Here is a 19,417-nt window from a genome sequence, read left to right as displayed (position 1 = left end):
CATTGTGGCTGCTCCACTCATTTCTGTTAAACATCTGAGTTTAAACCGTGTTCTTTTTTCACTTCACTTCAATAATTCATGTTTGTTTAACGTTCTATGTTACTTATATGAATGTGTATATAAATATGTATGATATTTAATGTTCACATTGTTCATATGGACTTTAAGTGAGTTTATAGCAACTTCAAAGACCAAAATTAGTTCTCATCTCTTTTTAAATTCCTTTGCTCCAGTTTGGGACTTTATCCACAACAATTCATATTTGTCTTTGTGAATTTTCTTATTTATTGATATTAGAAAATGTGATAAATGTTATAATATTGTAATTATACACATTTCGAAGATTATGGTTATAAAAAAAAGTTTGCAGCATAATTTAATCAGAAGAGTTTAAAGTTTTCAGAGGATGCAGTGTCTGGATGATGACGTTAGTATTCATAAGTATCTGTCATATTTGTGACATGTACATAATAATCTGTCCTGTTCTCTGGAGACTGATTACATAACATCTCTTTTCCATGAATCCACAGATCCACGAGATTCTGGACCTGCAGCTCAGACTGTGAGTTCATCTCCTGTGGTTTGGTTTAAATAAAAATGATGTGAAAAATAAAAGGAAACTTCAATAACACCAGGTGACATCAAAGATGGCCGCTCCTGTTCTGAGATGTTTTGGCTTCGTTGGCGTCGTCCATCTTTGTTTTACAGTCCCTGATCCTTTACTTGGCCTGAACCTCTGCAGGGAGGATCTGGGTTCACGTTCTGTTTCGGTGTAAAGTTGTTTCTTCATCATCATCAGACCTCTTCTTCCTCTTTAACGTCCACGTTGATCTGTTGGTTTCCACCTCAGGAAACAGAAAACTCAGTGAAACTTTATTGACATGATTCATTTCAGCTCAGACGCTTTCTCCTTTTGTTTGGAGCTGAACCACCTGTGGCATCGACTCCTGACTCTGAGTGAGGCTGGATGAAGAGGAGGAGGAGGAAGAGGAGGAAGAGGAGGAGGAGGCTTCTCCTCCCTCATGGTTTCCTTTCACTTCCCTTCTTCACATTCTGCCTCTCCGTCCGTCTCCCCTCCGCCTAATCCCTCGCTCTCTGGAGGAGCATTAGGCCGAGCAGCTGGGGCCCCTGAATGACTCTCGAAAAAAAGACAGGCCACTTCAGGGGGGGGGGGGGGGGGGGGACGTCCAGACCACCTGGCTCCTGTAACGTAGAAGAATCCAACGACCTTTAACGTCACAGGAGGAGGAGGAGGAAGAGGAGGAGGAGGAGGAGGAGGAGGAAGAGGAAGAGGAGGGTGAGGAGGGTGAGGAGGAGGAGGAGGGAGAGCAGCCGACTGATGTGGAGACAAACTCCTGGGAACTAAGTTCGTTCTTTCTTTCTTTCTTTCTTTCATTCTTTCTTTCTTTTCTTTTGTGTAATTGTGTCATGGAATCAATCAATAAAGTTGGATTGTTATAATAAACTCATTGTTTAAAGCACATTTCACACATTGCATTTTTAAACTTATACATTTAACATTTGCATGTCGGAACTCCTGTGTTATTTATATGTTTTGTTTCATTTTCAGTTTTTCGTCAGATCTTCAAGTATCACTTTGTGTTTTGTGACATCACAGGTGACTCCGCCTCCAGGAACCAACCAACTGTGACCTGGTTACAGTTTCCAGTCAGAGGTCAGAGGTCACGCGTCCAGAAGTGTTCTTCAGAAATCGTTCAGTGCGTCTGTGTAGAGGTCGACTGAGGTCGAGACGCCATCTCTCACCACTTCAACACGCATTAAGAAACATGACAAAGTGTGTGTCTGTGTGTGTGTGTGTGTCTGTGTGTGTGTGAGAGACATGCTGAGACACACTGAAGCTCCAGAGCGCCATCGTTAGGTTGGTTATGGAGTTATTCATTTACTTATTAAAGAATTGTTGACATATTAATAAATAAGTACAAGTGAGGTGATTCTTGATCATTTATAGTTTCTTACATTGATTTGTTTCCATTAAAAACATGATGAGCTGATATTTATCTTTTACGACTCTCATAACTTAACTCATAATTCATTGATTCAGGTCTTTTAACACGTTTGAATAAAGACCATAGTAACGTTAAAAACAGGAATTTGGCTTTTCATCTCTTCTCTTGTTAATTTATCATCTCATCATCCTCAGATTAATCTGCTGAATCTTAGCATCACTTCAGGTGGAAGTTATTTTTCATGTATTTGGAGTAATTTTCCTTTTAATACTTTAAAAGACCTTCAGTAGATAATATCATAGTACTTATTACCCCCCCCCCCCCCCTCCCAATCATAGTGGTGAGCACGTGAGCTGTGACGTCATGACCATCTGCAGGAGAATCAGAACTGAATTCATCATCTGTCACTTTCCTGTCTGTGAAGCTGCATTTACACTCCAGCCCGTTAGGGGGCGACACGCGGTCACTGTCTCATAAAGCACCTGTCACCTGAGCGCGTGCGTGCGCGTGTTGCAGGAAACCAGCTGCTGCAGGTCAGTGTCTGACGTCAGGGGGAGAACGTGTAATTAATAAATGTTTTGTTTGATTCAGTTTGAATTTAAATGATTAAAACTCAGAACATCAGCAGATTGTGCCACATAGCTAACATTAGCATTAACGCTAGCACTGCTCACCAGCTGCTTAGCATCTGGCTCGTTAGCTGCAGTTAGACATCGGCTAACGTTAGCATCCCAGCACGTTGAAGCTAACATCACATCATTATATTCATATTTTATTTTGTATGTCACCTCATTACTTTGTTTTTAAATTCAAACATCTGCTGCAGCGTCGTGCTGGTCTCTGGTTTATTGTTATTATTATATCTTAGTACTATACTGTGTATTCTTGTACTTTACTGTGTATTCTAGTACTTTACTGTGTATCAGTTACTGAGAGTGTGCATTCTGGGTAATAACATGTTGCTGTAAATGAATCATTCCCCAATTTGGGATTCATAAAATCTATCTGTCTGTCCTTCCTCCATCTACATGATCTGATAGGAAAGATGTTTAAATTCTGAAATATGAATGCATCACTGTTCATGTTTATTTAACCCTGCAGGCAACATCATTAGTTTAGTTAGTTTCATTAAATCGAGATGACTCACAGTTCATAAATCCATGTGTCTAACAGGTGCTTTGACATTTCTCATTAATACAAAATCGTATATATATATATATCACCTTTTAATATAAGTCTGCTGATGATCTGCAAACTTCTCCCGTGTGGGACTCAAATATTATATTATCTTATTCTGTATCTTTCTATAAGTATTTTTGTTAACAAGTTTCTGTAAAAACATCTAAACCATGACTGTTGTGTTTTATTATTGTGTCGTTCAGCTGAGGTCACTTCCTCCCTCGATCCAGATGTGGAGCTGAGGACGTGAAGATATGATTCTGCCATCTTGTTAATCTGGAGTCGGGGGGGCGGAGCCGCAGCTTCAGGTGCTCGACCAATTGTGAGTCAGTCTCAGCTGTCAATCAAGACCTTTCACCTTTTATATCATCAGATAACTGATTCAAACCAAACTGATCAGAAACATGAAAAGAAACATCAGGGAGAGAAGAACGACCTGGAATGAAGTGTTTGTGTGTGTGTGTGTGTGTGTGTGTGTGTGTGTGTGTGTGTGTGTGTGTTTGTGTGTGTGTGTGTGTGTGTGTGTGTGTGTGTGTGTGTGTGTGTGTGTGTGTGTGTGTGTGTGTGTGTGTGTGTGTGTGTGTGTGTGTGTGTGTGTGTGTGTGTGTGTGTGTGTGTGTGTGTGTGTGTGTGTGTGTGTGTGTGTGTGTGTGTGTGTGTGAGTGTGTGAGTGCGGCTGATGGGATCTTTTGATCAAGCTTCTGCTGCCACCTGCTGGCTGGTCTGGTGTCAGCAGCATTTTCAAGTTTAAAGAGCTATAAACTCTTTGTGAAATGTTAGAAAAATATATTGTTGTATTAACTTAATGAAATATAAAATTATACAAATTACAATACCATTTAATTAAACCAATTATAAAGGAGGATATTTTTTAAAAATAGAAACCAAAGAGTGAAACTCTTCAAACTGTGGTTTCACAAGCTTTAGTCATTTAATTCAAAAATATAGAACAACTGCTGTTAATACAATAACAATAATATAATGAATAATATAACCTGTATGTCTTTCACAACGTGCTACACATAGAAGCAGCTGAAATATGTCTACACAAGTTACATGATAAAAACTTTGTTGAAGAACTTTATTCCAAACTTTGATTGTATGTAGTGAACTTAAAGTGTGTGTTCGGTGTGTGTGTGTGTGTCTGTGTGTGTGCGTGTGTGTGTGTGTGTGTATAAATAAACATATTCAATAAGTCATTTCATTTTTGATTTTGGGTATACATTAATAAGTTCTTATTATTGAACGACATACGTTTATAATATCAACAGTATATTCTAGCTGAAGTGAGCAAAGAACCAACCCTCCTCCTCTTCCTCCTCCTCTTCCTCCTCCTCCTCTTCCTCCTCCTCCTCCTCTTCTTCTTCTTCTCCTCTTCTTCTTCTATAGCAGCAGGTGACACTGTCTCAAAGCTTTGCCCCCCCCCCACTTCTGACATCATCCCTCAGATGAGCTGACCTCTACCCCCCCCCACACACCCACACAGACAGGGGGTCTTTCTTCCCTTTGTCACTTCACAGTAAATGAGACGTTTAATCCGTTTAAAAAGGAGAAAGAACAAAATTCTTCTAAATCCTCAAAGATTAAACCTGTGACCTCATCGCATCTGATGAATGTTAATCATGTGACATCTTATTATTTTGATATTTACCAAATGATATTCACAAACGCTGTCTGAACGGAGATTGATCAAACAAAGTCAGTGTTTCTCAGCATGAAAACACGAGGATGAGCTCATTTGTAATAATTCTCATTATTATAAATTATAAAACCTGAGCTGATGACAAATCTTACGTCTGTGAACACGATATTTAAAATGTTAAATAAGAAACTTTAAAGAAACAGTTCAACACTTTATGAGTTTACACTTTAACAGAGACATTTACGTATTTATACAACGTCTCAACCTACGGAAGAATATCCCATTTGATTCCATTAAATACAGAATCCAGTCACTTGATGTTTGGCTTTAATGTTAATTATCATATTATCAAACATTAATAATCAAAACAGAAATCTCCGGTTTTTCTTTGCGCCCTGAAATAAATGATAAACTAACTTCTTAACGTTTTCACTTCTTTGCTGCTTGTTTTTATTCTAAGGATTTTGTTGACATATAAAGGTAAAAGAAACTGTAATAATAATGAGAAATAGAATCATATTTCTCCTCTGTATTATTTGTCTTGGTTCCAGGTTAAGAACCACATCTGTAAACGGTGATGATGCATTAAGACTTCTGAAATTACTGTGACTACATCAACGGACAAATAAATCATTAAATACATTTTTCTCACTTACTTCAATATATTTTTATCAGCATGTAAAACGTTTCTAATTTCTAATGATTCCATATTTCTTCTCTAGTTTTGATTTTCTTTACCGTAGCAGAGCAGTCTGTTAAAATAAGGATTCAGCTGTAAAGGCAGGAAACAGATACTGTAAAGTTAAAAACCTTAAACACAGTAATAACAATAATTATAATGTAGTATCAAAGATTTTGATTTTAAAGTTGATTGTGTCATCAAACATCCATTGAATAATTCAGAAAATGTTTTTCATATTATTCATTTCAAACAATCTTGAACATTTCAATATAAAAACAACTCCATATTAGAACTAATATATATATAAAAGTCTGAAATTAAATCACACCTGCTCCCACTTTTATTCACCATCATAAATATCCAGTTTATTACAAAACACCTCACGTCAACATTATAAATAGATTTTATAAAACACAACGAGAACCACGACAAACTGATTCCAGAACAGTCAGAACGTCCATGACCCTCTGAGCACAAGCACTGATTCCAGAACAGTCAGATCTGAGCACATCCAACAAGCAGCTGTGCACTTTGACTTGTTTTTCACATCTGGAGGAAAAGAAGCTTTAAAAATACCAATAAAGAATCAACAGGTTTTCAGCGACATAGAAAAAAATGCAAATCAGAAACCAGCAGAAATAAAACTTCAATTTTACATCTTGTTTACAGAAACCAGACTTTCTGGAAAATACACATTTTCAGATCATAACAACAAGATTTGACCAAACTCCATTTATAAAACTTGTATATTTCTCACTTGGCGAATTTTCTGGTGTGTCGTTGTTCCTCACGTGAACTGGTTCTGCCCCAGTCCAAGTCCTCACCAGCTCCAGTGGTACATGTGCGCCAGCTGCGGCACCCCGGGGTGCTGCTGCGGCAGGCCGGGGTGCAGGCCGGGGTGCAGGCCGGGCTGCTCGGGGCCGTAGGGGTGCAGCAGCGGGGAGCAGGCGCACAGCGGCAGGCTGAGGCCGGACCGGAGAGGCCCCTCCAGGTCCTGGACCGTCTTCCCGTCCGGCACCAGCAGCGGGATGGCGACCCGGCGGCCCGGCAGCAGCTGCAGCGCCTCCAGGCTGCGCTCGGCCCGGGCCCGCTTCATCTTGTAGCGGTGGTTCTGGAACCAGATCTTCACCTGGTTCGGGGTGAGGCGGATCAGCCCGGCCAGGTGCTCCCGCTCCGGGGCGGACAGGTAGCGCTGCTGCCGGAAGCGACGCTCCAGCTCGAAGGTCTGCGCCTTGGAGAACAGCACGCGCCGCTTCCGGCCGCGGCTCTTCTGCGCCTCTGCCCCCCCCGAGTCCCGGAGGCCCCGTCCGTCCGGGGACTGGTCCGCGAACCGCTGCGGGGATTTGGGCTCAGGTCGAGGCTTGAAGGAGAGACCGTGTACTGCAGGGGGACAAGTAATCTGATTACTCCCTGGACTCTGTTACTCTGAAACTGAAAAGTAGTTTTCTATTCAGCTTCATGTGAAAATTAACATAGACACGATTTAAAGTTGATCCATATCGAGCTGCTCTGCTCAGCATGAAATACATAAATCAGCTGATTGATCAGAATAATGTAAAATAAGATATTAATCTAATTCTGCAGTAAACAGACACGAGGACACATCCAGTTAGAAGATATGAAGATGAACTGATGCTCTGAAGCCATTTTTAAACTTAGTGATACAACTGAAAGTACAATTATAACATATTTGACATGGATATTGATATTTCAACAGGATAATACAGTTTCGTCTAGATTTTGTAAACACGTCAGATTTAAACTTTAGAGGCAGAAAAGAGATAAAGTCCAAGTTGCACGTGCAGGTGAATTAGATGATGAATTATGTTTATGAATCAATGTGCTCACGTGAGAAGGTCAGGCCCCCGGCCCCGCGGCTCCACCGGCCCAGGAGCCCGGTTCCTCCGCCGCCGCGCGCACTCAGGCTCCGCGCGTTAAATCCCCGGTTCTGCGGGTTCTCCGAGCCCGAGACCTCCGGGTCGTCCTCCTCCGTCTCCTCGGTCCCGGAGCCGCCGCTGAACCGGCCCGTCGGGTCCGGGAGATCCAGGATGTCGCGCACGGAGAACCCGGTTCTTGTGATTGTGCCAAAAGACATGGCGCGCGTGAAGGGAAGGAGAGGCGAGGGAAGGAAGCGGAGGGTTGCAGGTTCGAGTCAGCGATGCTTCAGCGGCTGCAGCCCGTCAGAGAGGAGCCGACACCGGAGGACCTGCGTCCATGGAGGTCGTCAAATGAAGCGGGAGCCCGGAGCTGCTTGGGCCGACCGGAGGAGAGGGTCTACCGGCATGAAACAGACATGAGGGGGACGTGAGGAGCGTGTGTCCTCCGTCCTTTTAACGACGCGTTTGTGTGTCTGTGTGTGTGTGCAAACCGTTAAAAGGACGAAGGCGGGTCCCGGGAGTCAAGAGGAAGAGGGTGTGAAACTGAACCGGGATCAGATCCGGGAGGAGATGAAGATTAATGAGGATTAGAAAGAGAAACAACCGTTTTACATTTAATAGACACTGATCTGCTGCAGAAGAAGAATCATAAACATCCTGGGATAAGGTTTATTATTGAGAGGAAGAAACATATAAAAGTTAAATTAATAAGAAGAAATAAAATAAATAAGAAAAATGCAACAAAGTGAAAACCACTAAATATTCCTTTTTTAATTAATTATTTTTCAAGTTCTCGTAAACCAACAAATCAACATTAAAATCCACCTGAACAACAGTTAATTGATAAATAAATAACACAGAGGACAATCAATAAAGTTCTTCTGATGTGTTTTGTATTATTATAATTAACTAAACTTTTAAAAGCACTTGCATTATATTAAATTATGAAAGTTTCTCAGCAGATGAAACGACCTGAAGGTGGAGCACTGATCTGAGATCTGAGTGTTTCACATGAGGAACGAGCTGCTCGGTGTTTGTTGTTCGGATCAACTGAAGAGTCTCTCACTTCATATCTGTGTGTTCTTAATAATCACCGTGATCCTTTGATTCTCCTTTGATTCTCCTGAGTGCAAAACAAACTCAGCCCTCCTCATGGTGAAGTTTGAATCTGGATTTTAAAAGCCTGTATTCAGTGATGAGGGAACTTAGACTCACTAAGCGTTTGTCACTGTGGTCTTTAGTTAATAGATGATTTAATAACTCAGGGAAACATGGATTCTGAGAATAAACAGTCTTCAGTCATTGTTTGTTATGGAACTATTTGATAACGGTGCGTATCCCTCTGCCTGGTGCAGCACCTCGGGCTGTCAGGCAGGTTCAGCTGCACATCACTGGTCCCTGTACTGGAAGATATAACCAGTAACCAGGGCCCTTCCCATGCTGGGGCCCCAGTTAAATCGTTAAATCATGTTTTCAAGCATAAATATTAAAACATGATGCTTCCTTATTATGAAAAATAAAACTTATATCATCATGTGCTTCAGTTGTGGATGTTCTTCAGATTTCTGATATATTTATACTAAAGATTCCTTATAAAGAAAAGTCAGCAGCATGTTGACGTCTTGAGAATCTTGAGTTTCAGACCTGAAGTTTCATCTGTGATTTGTGTTTTTCAAATTATCCTTTTGTCTCAAAAAAGAAAAGCAAAACATCAAACGTCTTTTTTCTTATTACAAGCAAAAAAATACGAAGCAGCAAAAAATGTTCAGTGAACAAACAACATATTATTATTATTATTATTAATAAGTTGAATCAGAATATGAGTTAACAGTTTATTAAAAGATTTAAAATGTCTATGAAGGATTTCAAAAAACAGGATCTTTGAGAATTATCTTCTTCTTTTGGATTTGTCTATCTGGTTAGTTTACTGTGTGATGTGTGTGCCAATGAGTTGTGTTTCTGTGTGTGTGTGTGTGTGTCGGTGTGTGTGTGTGTGTGCGCCTGCTGGGTGGTCGAACTCTGCAAACAAACACACGACAAGCCGACGGCCACAAAGACGGCACAGCCTCCACATTTATCCCATTTATTCCCCCTGAACACTTTATAATGGCCTGACTGACACACACACAGACACACACACACACACTCGCGCGCACATACACACACACTCTCACTCTCACTATCTGCTGGGAATACATGTGAGGCTGCTGGGAGTTGTCATGGTATTCACACTGCAGCCTTCAATAGACTGTCCTCTATATTCATGACCACACACACAGGCGTGCACGGACACACACAGGCGTGCACAGACACACACAACAGTTTAGCTTATTTTAACAAATAATAGAATAACATTTGAAAAGAAATTTAAATTATTAAATTGTTATTAAACAAGGAAAACCAGTCTAATGAAATGTGAAAAAATGAAGAATTTACTAAATAAAATTCTTTAAATATTAATAATCAATTATATAAGATAAAATAGATAAATTGGAAGATAAATAGAAAATAGAATGCATCGAAAAACCAAAATAACATAAAATTACTATTTAAATAAAAGGGGAAAAAAGAAACTCATAAAAACTGTATTTACAATTGGACAAATAAATGAAAATAGATAAATGTTGTGATTCACATGTTCTTTATTTTGTTTGAATAAATCAAATAAGAAACAGGTGAACAACGAATCTGATTGAAACTAGAATAAAACAAAACATATCATGAAAAATGAAAAATAACATTTTAAACCCGTTTTCTGAGCTTTAATTTCCTACTTTTCTAAAATCCTCTCATTCTGTCACATTTATTAAGAACAGTTCACACATGAAGAACAAGTGAACTCAGCACCTCTGGATTTTTTAGGTAAAAAACAAACTAGGAAATAGTAAAAAGGAAACATATCAGATATTATTATCCTGAAAACAGAAACAGACTAGTCATGAATCTTAGTCCCTTCACATATTAATATTATTTTATTTAGAGATGCAGAACCTCCCATAACCTCCAGGGGGGCCCTCTGCTCAAACCTGAGCTCAGACTGCCCTCTGGTGTCCGACTGAGGAACTGCAGCTCAGACACATCAGCACATTTTCATTTAAAAAAAACTGAACCTGAAAAATTATAAAAGAAAATGAAAATGTTTGAAACAGAAAAAAATTCTGTTCAGAGATCAGATCTGTTTTTGTTGAGGTGAACGATCTGTAATCCCCTGATGATTATCATTATTGTGCAGCTGCCTAAAAAAAATGACAATTTCACAAGTTATCACTGTGTAACTTTTAATTCTCCACCCTGCCTCATTGTTCTCTGATCATTTTCTAAATAAATCTAATTACAGTTCCCCAAAAGGTTCTTCACGTTATTGTGGAACTAATTCTAGGAATTGTTTATTTGTTAAATTCTTCTCTGAAGTGTTGTCAATAAGTAAAAATCATTTTAACATGATCAGATTAAATTATACATAATATCTGATCAGATGACTGGAAGTGTGTGAATATCTAAACTCACCCAACTGGTGAAAAACTGATCAAAACCTAATTTATACGTTAAAGACGAATTACAGGCCAGTCAACTTCAAATTGAAGTTTGCAATGAGAGGGAAACTGTAATTCGTGAATTAGACCAATAGGTGGCGCTGTTGCATTATAAATAAACTCCGTGTTTTCAGTCTTCTCACTTTCTAAATCACGTGTCTGTTCACAGACGACCTCTGGGCCTCTGGTGACATGTGATCGTCCTCCATCGTCTTTCTCTGATGTCTCCAAGCACGTCCACACTAAGACGAAGGTGACCACCGGGCTCTTCAGAACTTCCAGGTTCGTAGGACTCACTCACAGGAGACACAGGGATGTTCTGAACATCTGGTTCATGAAGTCCAGTGAAGCTGCCATGAACTGTGGGATCCAGTCACAGCTTCACATACAAGATACACACTATAACCACAAAGACAAAATAACCACAAAGACAAAATAACCACAAAGAGATGATGCAAAGAAACACAAAGACACAAAACATCAGTCTTGACCTTTGACACATGAACGTGTGGAACTGTGAGAACTCATCTACAGAAACATTTATTATTTACAACTTTAAACTCTTTTGTTTCTGATTTAGATTCAAGGTTGTACAAATTAAAAAACAACAATTATCACTTTTTGCGTTTTAATTTCATTAAATAAACACGTAAAATAAATAAGATAAATTTCACAAAACATTAACAGCTAATTCATAATTTTTCCTCAGATTTATTTTTAATAAAGTTCTTCCAAACTAATTAAACAATCTTTTTATTCAAGTGCTTTTTTATTTCTCAAAATGCAAATAAAAAGATGAATATTTAATGTTTTGAAATCCAGACTGTTATTAAATTAACTTAAGAGTTAAACATAAATTTCTTCTTTTAAACTGAGTCATGCAGTTTGTTTTTGTTTTCAAAGACGTGGCAGAAATAAATTCTCTCTGTTCATCTCCCGTTGCTGATTGGTCCGAATAAAAACCATCAGCCAATGAGAAACGAGTACGATGACCGTGCCCTCGGGGTCATTTACAGAAAACATGCTAATGCTCAAGTGGACCAATCACAGAGGGACAAGGGATTCAGGTGGGACGGGATTGGCTGAAAGGAAACTTCTGCAGGTGAAAGAGAGGGAGAGTGAGAGAGAGAGAGAGAGAGAGTGAGAAGAAGAAGAAAAGGAGCAGGTGAAACGACAGGTGAGAGCTCAGCTGTTTGTTTACAGTTCATTCATTTGATTCCTTCAGATTCACTTTGTGTTTTCACTTGTTTATAGTTTGAGTTTAAAATCAACTGATTTATAAAATGATTTTCAAGCTAACAATAATCATAATTACAAAATAAATCAAGTAAAAGCACAAATATCTCAATGAAAACATAGATTTCATGTAAATTAAGTAACAACAGTAACAAGTAACCTCAAATTAATGTGTTGAGAAAATATTAAAGGAGGAGTTTGTTTATAGAAAATGATTTGACGTTGTGTCGATGTTAATTAAATTCATATTTATATTAATTTGAATGCTGTCGACGCTGCTGCTTTTAATGAACATGATGAACTTTATAATATATTAATAACTGTTCATGTTCTTCCAGTTTTTAATGACACTGCTTTTAAGACTTTTGTTTGTTTGTGTTTTCTATAAATGTATTCAATCTCTTAATCATTCTCTGTTGGTTCCTTGTCGCCTCCTGGTTCTGGTTCTGGTTCTGGTCCTGGTTCTGGTTCTGCTGTGTCTCAGGATGACTCGTCCGCTGCTGCTGTGTTTCTTCTTCTGCTGCGTCGCGTTCGGCCGCAGCAAACCGACAGAGAAGAAGAAGCGGGTGATGGAGGCGCTGCTCGGCCACGTCCAGCACGAGGACGACAAAGGGTTCGAATACGACCACGAAGCTTTTCTGGGAGAAGACGACGCCCCAGAGTTTGACAAGCTCCCCCTAGAGGAGAGCCTGCGTCGACTCGGGTGCGTTAATACACGTAAATAATGAATTCATTCTTAAGCTTGAAGTCAGATTCACACAGTTAAAGACAGAAGCCTCAGACAGAGAAGACGTCCACGTGCTGCCGGGCTGTGGACGTGTCCCAGCAGCTGGTTCAGGTGTGTCTTTCTGGAAATGAGTCGCTTGTTGGAAACGTTCAGCTTTTTGTTTCCTGCTCCGCGAGTTTACGTGAACTCGACTCGTTCAACAGGTTCAACCTGGTTTTTTTAAAACGTTGAAAAGAGGCGGAGCTTTATTTAAAACCTTTCAACAGGACAGAACAACAAAAAACATGAAACTAAGAGTTTTTATCAGCTGATCAAGAATCAGATTTCCTTTTAATAAAATCAGAGGAACATGAAAACATTGATATGATGAAATCAGTCGTGTGATTTATTAGTTTGAAAGCCTCAGACCTTCATGAGCCACTTCCTGTCTCTGCAGCCTCATCGTGGACAGAATCGACGTCAACAAAGACGGGTTCATCTCTGAGGACGAGCTGCAGATCTGGATCCAGAGCGTCCAGAGGAACCACACGTTCCACGAGATGGAGAGTCAGTGGGACCAGTACGACGCCGACCGGGACGGACTCATCAGCTGGGACGAGTATAACCGCACCAAGTACAGCGGTAAGCCCGTCGAACGCTGGCTATCGAACGCCCGAGTCACATTCATGAGAAACCTCTGACCAGTTTGTGATCACCTCCGACAGACGGCACTGACCTGGGGTCAGAGTTCGACTACAGCCGGGTGATGGAGCGGGAGGAGCGACGCTTCAGAGCCGCCGACCGGGACGCAGATCTCAAAGCAGACAAACAAGAGTTCAACGCTTTTCTTCATCCTGAGAACCACCTGCACATGAGAGAGGTTCTGGTTCAGGTGAGTGATGTCACAGGAGGTCACATGATGTCACAGGAGGTCACATGATGTCACATGATGTCACAGGAGGTCACATGATGTCACAGGAGGTCACAGGAGGTCACAGGAAGTCGGTGATTCCGGCTCGTTCAGTCTTTTAAAAGCTTGTTTTGTTTTGTGTGAACAGGAAACGATGGGAGAAATCGACAAGAACGGAGACGGCTTCATCGACCTGAAGGAGTTCATGGGTAAAAGTTCTGCTCTGAGAATTCAACTGTTTTTAATAAACATTTAAAACGTGAAGCTTTAAAGGTCGAGTCAGTTTTTATCGTTTTAATAGGAACAACGACGAACTTCACGCCTTGAGAGTTTGACCCTGAACCCTCTGGTTTGGTTAATGTGTACAACGTTTGAATTGAATCAGTGGTGAGGGGGGGTGGGGGGGTTGACGTCCTCACATGTTCAAAGAAGACCACACAGTGAGAGTAATCTGATTCCCCCTGTAATCTGATTACTTGGCTGCAGAGGACCTGAACATCCCAGAAGGTGAGGAGAACCTTCCAGAGGAGGCGGAAACCGAACGTCAGCATTTCTTGGACAAAAAGGACAAAAACAAAGACGGGAAGTTGGACCAGCAGGAGACCAGTGACTGGCTCTTCAGGCCGGACCTGAGCTTCTCGGACGCTGAAGCTAAACATCTGGTGACGGAGTCCGACGCCGACAAGGTCCAGATGATTCATAACCTCCAGAAACCTCGGATCTGATCTCAGTCGGTTTCATCTTCACGAGTTCGGTTTGTTTACTCGTTGTTTTCTTTTTCTTCAGGACGGAAAACTGACCAAGACGGAAATTCTGAACAACCACGAGATGTTTGTGGGAAGTCAGGTGACGAACTACGGAGAAGCTCTGCAGCGACACGACGAGTTCTAGATCCTCTCATAGAAAACATGATTTATACTTTTGTACGAAACTTTCTTTTTACTACATGATTCTGAGTTATTTTTCTGGTTGAATGTTTATTGATCAGTTTTGTGTTTTTCAGGTTTAATGTCACAATCTGTAAACTGACAAACAACTTCTCTGCAATAAAAGAAAAGAACATTCTTCAATCTGTATTTTGAGTTTTTACCCTTTAAACCTTCTTCTTTTTATTAAATATAAGAATTAATATATTTTGTACAGACCAATTTAAAACGGACTGAGACTCAAACCACACAGTTTTCAAAATGAAACGAGACCAGTTAACACAAGCCACTGGTTTCTTTGTTCAAACTGTAAAACGCTGTGTGGACGTTCGGCTGCGACTGGAAACCTGGTGAGTTTCAAAATAAAATACAGACTTCTGAAACTTCTTTGTCCCTGACGTCAAATTTAATTTGTCTTTTGTGTCTTTAGCTGTGAGAGCGACTAAGAGCAGACGAGTGATGATCCTGAGAGGAAGCAGAACAGGAAGAAGAGAAACGTGAGTGAACGAGACACAGAACTACAAAATAAAACTCACCCTATTTAAAAAATAGTTCTTTAAAGTTAAGGTTGTAAAAGTTCTGCAGGTTCCTTCAGGTAGTTTGTTTTGTTGAATGTAAATAAGACAAAGTACAGATTGGGGCTGTCTTCTATCCTCCTATCATTTTTTCATTGTTCCATATTTACATGATGAAGGCAGAAAGAGGGACAGGTGGCACGGAAGTGAAGCTAAATATTTCAAAATAAAAGCTTCGAGGATAGCAGATGGTAAACCGTCAAAATAATAGTGCACCTGGCTATGATAAAGAACCAGGCACTCATGTTTTCACCTGAAGCTTCAGAAAGAAACATTGAGCAGTTAATTCAGTTAGAGTCATAGTGTAAATATTTCAAAATAAAAGCCCTGAATGGTGTACACTGTACAGGAACCTATGAAGCTACAAACTCACTAGAACCAACATGTAGGCGAGTGAGATCGTTCCCTCAGACGATCACATGACCTGAACCTAGAGTGTGAGCGGGTGTTGGGCCTCGGGTTGAGCTCGACTGACCGATGCTCTTGTTCTCGATGTTTCTCTCTGGAACAAGCGACTCTTGAACGTTTTCCTTTCAGCTGAGCGAGGCGAGGACTCAGGAGAACCAGCATCACTTTGTGTAGCTTCTTCTAGCTTCTCTGTTCTGCACGGAGGCAAACAGCTTCACACCAGCTTTAGTCTCCGTGACAGGAAGTGACTTTCCAGCTTCTCCATCATTAATACCGGACTTGGACGTGTGACACAGCAGCTGGTCGTGGTGACGCTGCGTCTCAGCCGCCATCACGGTGTCAGACTTAGAGGGATTTCTCCTCCAGATTCTCATTCCGACGCCAGAATGAGAGGAAACACGAGGATGTGATCTACGCTCCTTGATTCCTTCTCTCTTTTCTCTTCCTCACTCCCTTTCCCAAATGGCAGCCATTCAAACATGTAGGCAGAGATATAAATGAAAACAGACAACATGACATCAACATTTCTTCTTTATGAAAGATGCAAATCAAACAAGAAAGTAAAGTAAAAGGCCCCTGACGCTGAAACACAGATGACAAAGTTTGTTTCATTTAATCTTTGCATCTGTTTTACAGAGTCATGCTTTTATTTTGAATTGTATTTCAGGCATTTCTCCATACCTCCATTACTTCGAGCTCCTGCAGCTCAAGATAAATGTTACGTTAAATAATTTTACTTTCCAAATAAAACGAAATCAAAAGGGTTTTAAAACAATAATCTGTAAACCTTCTGTTAAACATCACAGATTTTAATATAAATCAACAGTGAACCGCCTGAGATGTTTTTAATATTAAAGTGAAACATCAGGTTCATCAGTAAACCTGTGATTCTGCAGCGTGTCCAGCAGATGGCGCCACTGATCCACTGCCTGATCCCTGTCACGTCTCCATCTGAGATCCTGGGGACATTAAAGAAAGAGACGAAGAAGAGCTGCAGCAACTCCAAACTTTGATAAGCCTGTTAATTATTAAATCAACAGAAAGAATGAGAGAAGAAATAATCATCACAGAAACGAAAAGATAAATAAAATAATTTAGAGTCTGTACGACTAGGAGCTCCCGTCACCCATCTGTTTTAAAACCACAAAATAAAAAGATCTTTAAATAGACTCACAAAACAGAGGAATTAATACAATATCAAGTGTTGATGCTGTGTTATCTTACTTGCAATAAGATGTATCTCATTTCAAAATTAAACATATCTATATATATTTTTTAATAATCTTAAAAATCTGACAAAAGGCAGCTTTAACAACACGTCTTTGTCCAAATGTATTTATTCCATCGCCTCAATTACATCTGATTCTGCCTGAGGAGCCCCCCCCCCCCACCACCTTAACATTAACCACAACCTTCACGTGGAGAAACCTTCAAGGACGTTTTGCATGGAGCAGCTGTTTCTTGTCATTTAAACAAACATCTGGATGGATTTTTCTTTTCCTTCATTGATCCCTTGAAGATTTTCAGGTTTTGAAGGTGAAACTGGAGAAAAAGCTTGTTTACATCACGTTGTCCTCAGAGAGACTTGAGAGGGAGACTCAGGGAGACTCAGGGAGACGAGATGCAACCACAAGACTCAGATTTATGATTTCATATGTTGTATATATTGTATGTATATATTCTGTGAGTAAGACTATTTCTCACTATTTCTTTTTACGTCTCTTGGACGTAAAAAGGTGGAAGCTGAAGGTGAAACAACCATTTCTGATCTTTCAGGAAACACAAATAGATTCTGTCAGTGTTTTCCTGCCATTATTTGATTTCTGGGTAAAGTTATGAATAGTAGCTAATTCTAAAAGTGGCACTTGCTCTAGAATATGCAGAGAATCAAACCAATAACCAACGTCCAGTTACAAACTGTGTAAAAAGACCAACATCTGGAGTCTCCCTCTGTAAAAAGCATTGCAACACAATTCATCGTCTTCACACAACTCGAAGCAAGTTGTGCGTTTTGGGGTTTGGCCAGAAAGCAACACACACGTTTCCTGCTGAGGCCACGAAGGTAAAGATTTCTTTAATGTTTAATCCCGGCAGACGCAGGTTGATCCTCCGCTCTCACGTTCTTTGTTCAGGACTTTTCATCGCTCACTCAGTGTTTGCGGCCTCGTTAACAAAGAGCCACTAATCTGCTGATAACATACAGCACAGATGTGTTTATCACTGCTCTGTGTGCTTTGCATTCAATGACCCCGATGCGGATGTTAAGTGGAGGTCGGAAACGCTGGCAGGGTGGGGGGGTGGGGGGGGGAGCTGGAGATAGTTTAAACGTGGAAGGTCTTTGTATGGAGAGTGGACAGATTGTCCTCTGAGGGACGACTGACAGGGGACGTCGCCCTGAGGACATTAAAATTTCATTATCCAACAGTTTAGAGTAAATTCTCTAATTGAAGTGTTTCTTTATCAACCGTCAATAAAATATTAAAAGTGTTTTAGATAAAGAAGTGAATAAATTATCTAATCCAACATTTTCCTTTTGAGTAAGAACATTATTTATTGACTTTCCAAAGCACGTTTTAAAATGACCACGTGTTGTCAAACTGCTTCGTGGTTCCGTGTGTTAGCCAATCACATCGTGTCGTGTGGAAGCGGCGGCAGCTGGTGAACCCGAGTTTGTCTGGATTTTATTTCCTGTTCACTTTTCCTCAGCATTGATTTAATAACTTGGTTTGACTTGAAATCCTGTTTTGTTTGTCCGGAGCATGAAACTGTGATCGTTGTCGTTGTGAAGGTCTCCACGGCCCCGGTTCTACGTTGTGTTACTGATCAGTTCAAACTCTATTAACAACAATGTACACACGTGGAGGAAACCAGATGTTAGTCCAGCTGTTCCTGTTCACACCAGCGTGCACGAGCGCTCACGTGAGTTTTCAGGTGTGTTAGTGAGGATGGAGATCGTTTTGAAAACACCATTTTCAAACAAGAACGTATCCTGAACGTGATCCTGGTGGAACACCGTCGCCCCGATGAAGCTGTTGGACGTTTCCGGTGAGAAGTCGCCACAGATTCAGTCGTCGGGTCAAGAGAAGAAGAAAAATCCTAATTTAACACATTTCAGATCAATCGGTCAAATCCAGAATCACAGCAACAAGACTCACTTTGATTTAGAGGATCATGTGAGAAGCTGCCGTGTGAGGAGGAAGCTGATTTGCAGTTTGTTGTTATTGTGTCTCCTCAGTTTTTTCAGTTTCCTGTGTTTCTCTGGGAGAAAAGACAAAAACCAAAATAACCTTCAGACATAATCCTAAAACTCTCTGAAATGATTCAAACCATAAATCAAAGAAAGAGAATTAAGTCTGACTCTTTCTGCCGCGCAGTATTTGTGCACCTTGTGTAGCGGGAAATCTTTAATAATCTGCGGTGAAACATTTCGGGGAGCGTTTGGTGATGGGTGGCCCGCCCCCTCGGCTTAAAGCAATTAATTCAGCTTTCTGACATCAAACTGTTGGCTCAGCTCGACAGCTTGGAGCTGAAATGAAAAAATAAAAAAGGCAAGTTCTCCTGGGAACAGAGTAAAGATGGCAGGCTCCTTTCTCCACTGTTTGCTCAGTGGCTCTGAGAGCAATCTTCCCCCCCTCCAGCCTCAATGAAATGCGAGGGCACAAACAATGTGGTGCAGGAGAGAAAGGGCCGGCGGGGAATGAACAGTTTGGAGTATTTGCTCAGTGGAGGAGCCGCCACAAAGGCAGAGCCGCGGCTTTCCCATGAATCAAGGCGCC

General features: G+C 40.6%; 2 protein-coding genes across 4 annotated transcripts; one reads left to right on the top strand and one right to left on the bottom strand.

Moving 5' to 3' along the window:
* The first annotated feature begins 2,478 nt into the window (after positions 1 to 2,478).
* LOC133974015 (calumenin-A-like) lies at positions 2,479 to 14,804 on the top strand. Of its 3 annotated transcripts, XM_062412108.1 has the most exons (9): positions 2,479 to 2,500; positions 3,350 to 3,468; positions 11,050 to 11,162; positions 12,601 to 12,819; positions 13,280 to 13,464; positions 13,548 to 13,714; positions 13,881 to 13,941; positions 14,219 to 14,418; positions 14,519 to 14,804. In XM_062412108.1, the coding sequence occupies exons 4-9, from the start codon at positions 12,602 to 12,604 to the stop codon at positions 14,621 to 14,623; spliced, it is 936 nt and encodes a 311-aa protein (XP_062268092.1). In that variant the 5' UTR covers positions 2,479 to 2,500; positions 3,350 to 3,468; positions 11,050 to 11,162; position 12,601; the 3' UTR covers positions 14,624 to 14,804. The 3 variants fall into 3 exon arrangements, with proteins under 3 accessions (XP_062268092.1, XP_062268093.1, XP_062268091.1); XM_062412109.1 differs by lacking the exons at positions 2,479 to 2,500; positions 3,350 to 3,468; positions 11,050 to 11,162 and adding an exon at positions 11,720 to 12,057; XM_062412107.1 differs by lacking the exons at positions 2,479 to 2,500; positions 3,350 to 3,468; positions 11,050 to 11,162 and having other exon boundaries at positions 12,364 to 12,819.
* nkx2.2b (NK2 homeobox 2b) lies at positions 6,291 to 7,565 on the bottom strand. The gene is made up of 2 exons (XM_062412027.1): positions 7,319 to 7,565; positions 6,291 to 6,850 (listed from the first exon to the last, which is right to left on the bottom strand). The coding sequence occupies exons 1-2, from the start codon at positions 7,563 to 7,565 to the stop codon at positions 6,291 to 6,293; spliced, it is 807 nt and encodes a 268-aa protein (XP_062268011.1).
* Positions 14,805 to 19,417: the final 4,613 nt, after the last annotated feature.

This window comes from Platichthys flesus, chromosome 18 (genome assembly GCF_949316205.1).
Source record: "Platichthys flesus chromosome 18, fPlaFle2.1, whole genome shotgun sequence".
Lineage (NCBI taxonomy): Eukaryota > Metazoa > Chordata > Actinopteri > Pleuronectiformes > Pleuronectidae > Platichthys > Platichthys flesus.
This window is presented reverse-complemented; position numbering and strand designations above follow the sequence as displayed.

Bases quoted from the DNA above. Each gene is read 5' to 3' on its own strand.
- nkx2.2b (XM_062412027.1), bottom strand. From the start codon at position 7,565: ATGTCTTTTGGCACAATCACAAGAACCGGGTTCTCCGTGCGCGACATC. The intron at 6,851-7,318 runs GTGAGCACATTG...GTCCCCCTGCAG, and splicing joins CGGGGGCCTGACCTTCTCAC to TACACGGTCTCTCCTTCAAG.
- LOC133974015 (XM_062412107.1), top strand. From the start codon at position 12,443: ATGTTCTTCCAGTTTTTAATGACACTGCTTTTAAGACTTTTGTTTGTT. The intron at 13,465-13,547 runs GTAAGCCCGTCG...CACCTCCGACAG, and splicing joins TAACCGCACCAAGTACAGCG to ACGGCACTGACCTGGGGTCA. The intron at 14,419-14,518 runs GTCCAGATGATT...CTTTTTCTTCAG, and splicing joins CGGAGTCCGACGCCGACAAG to GACGGAAAACTGACCAAGAC.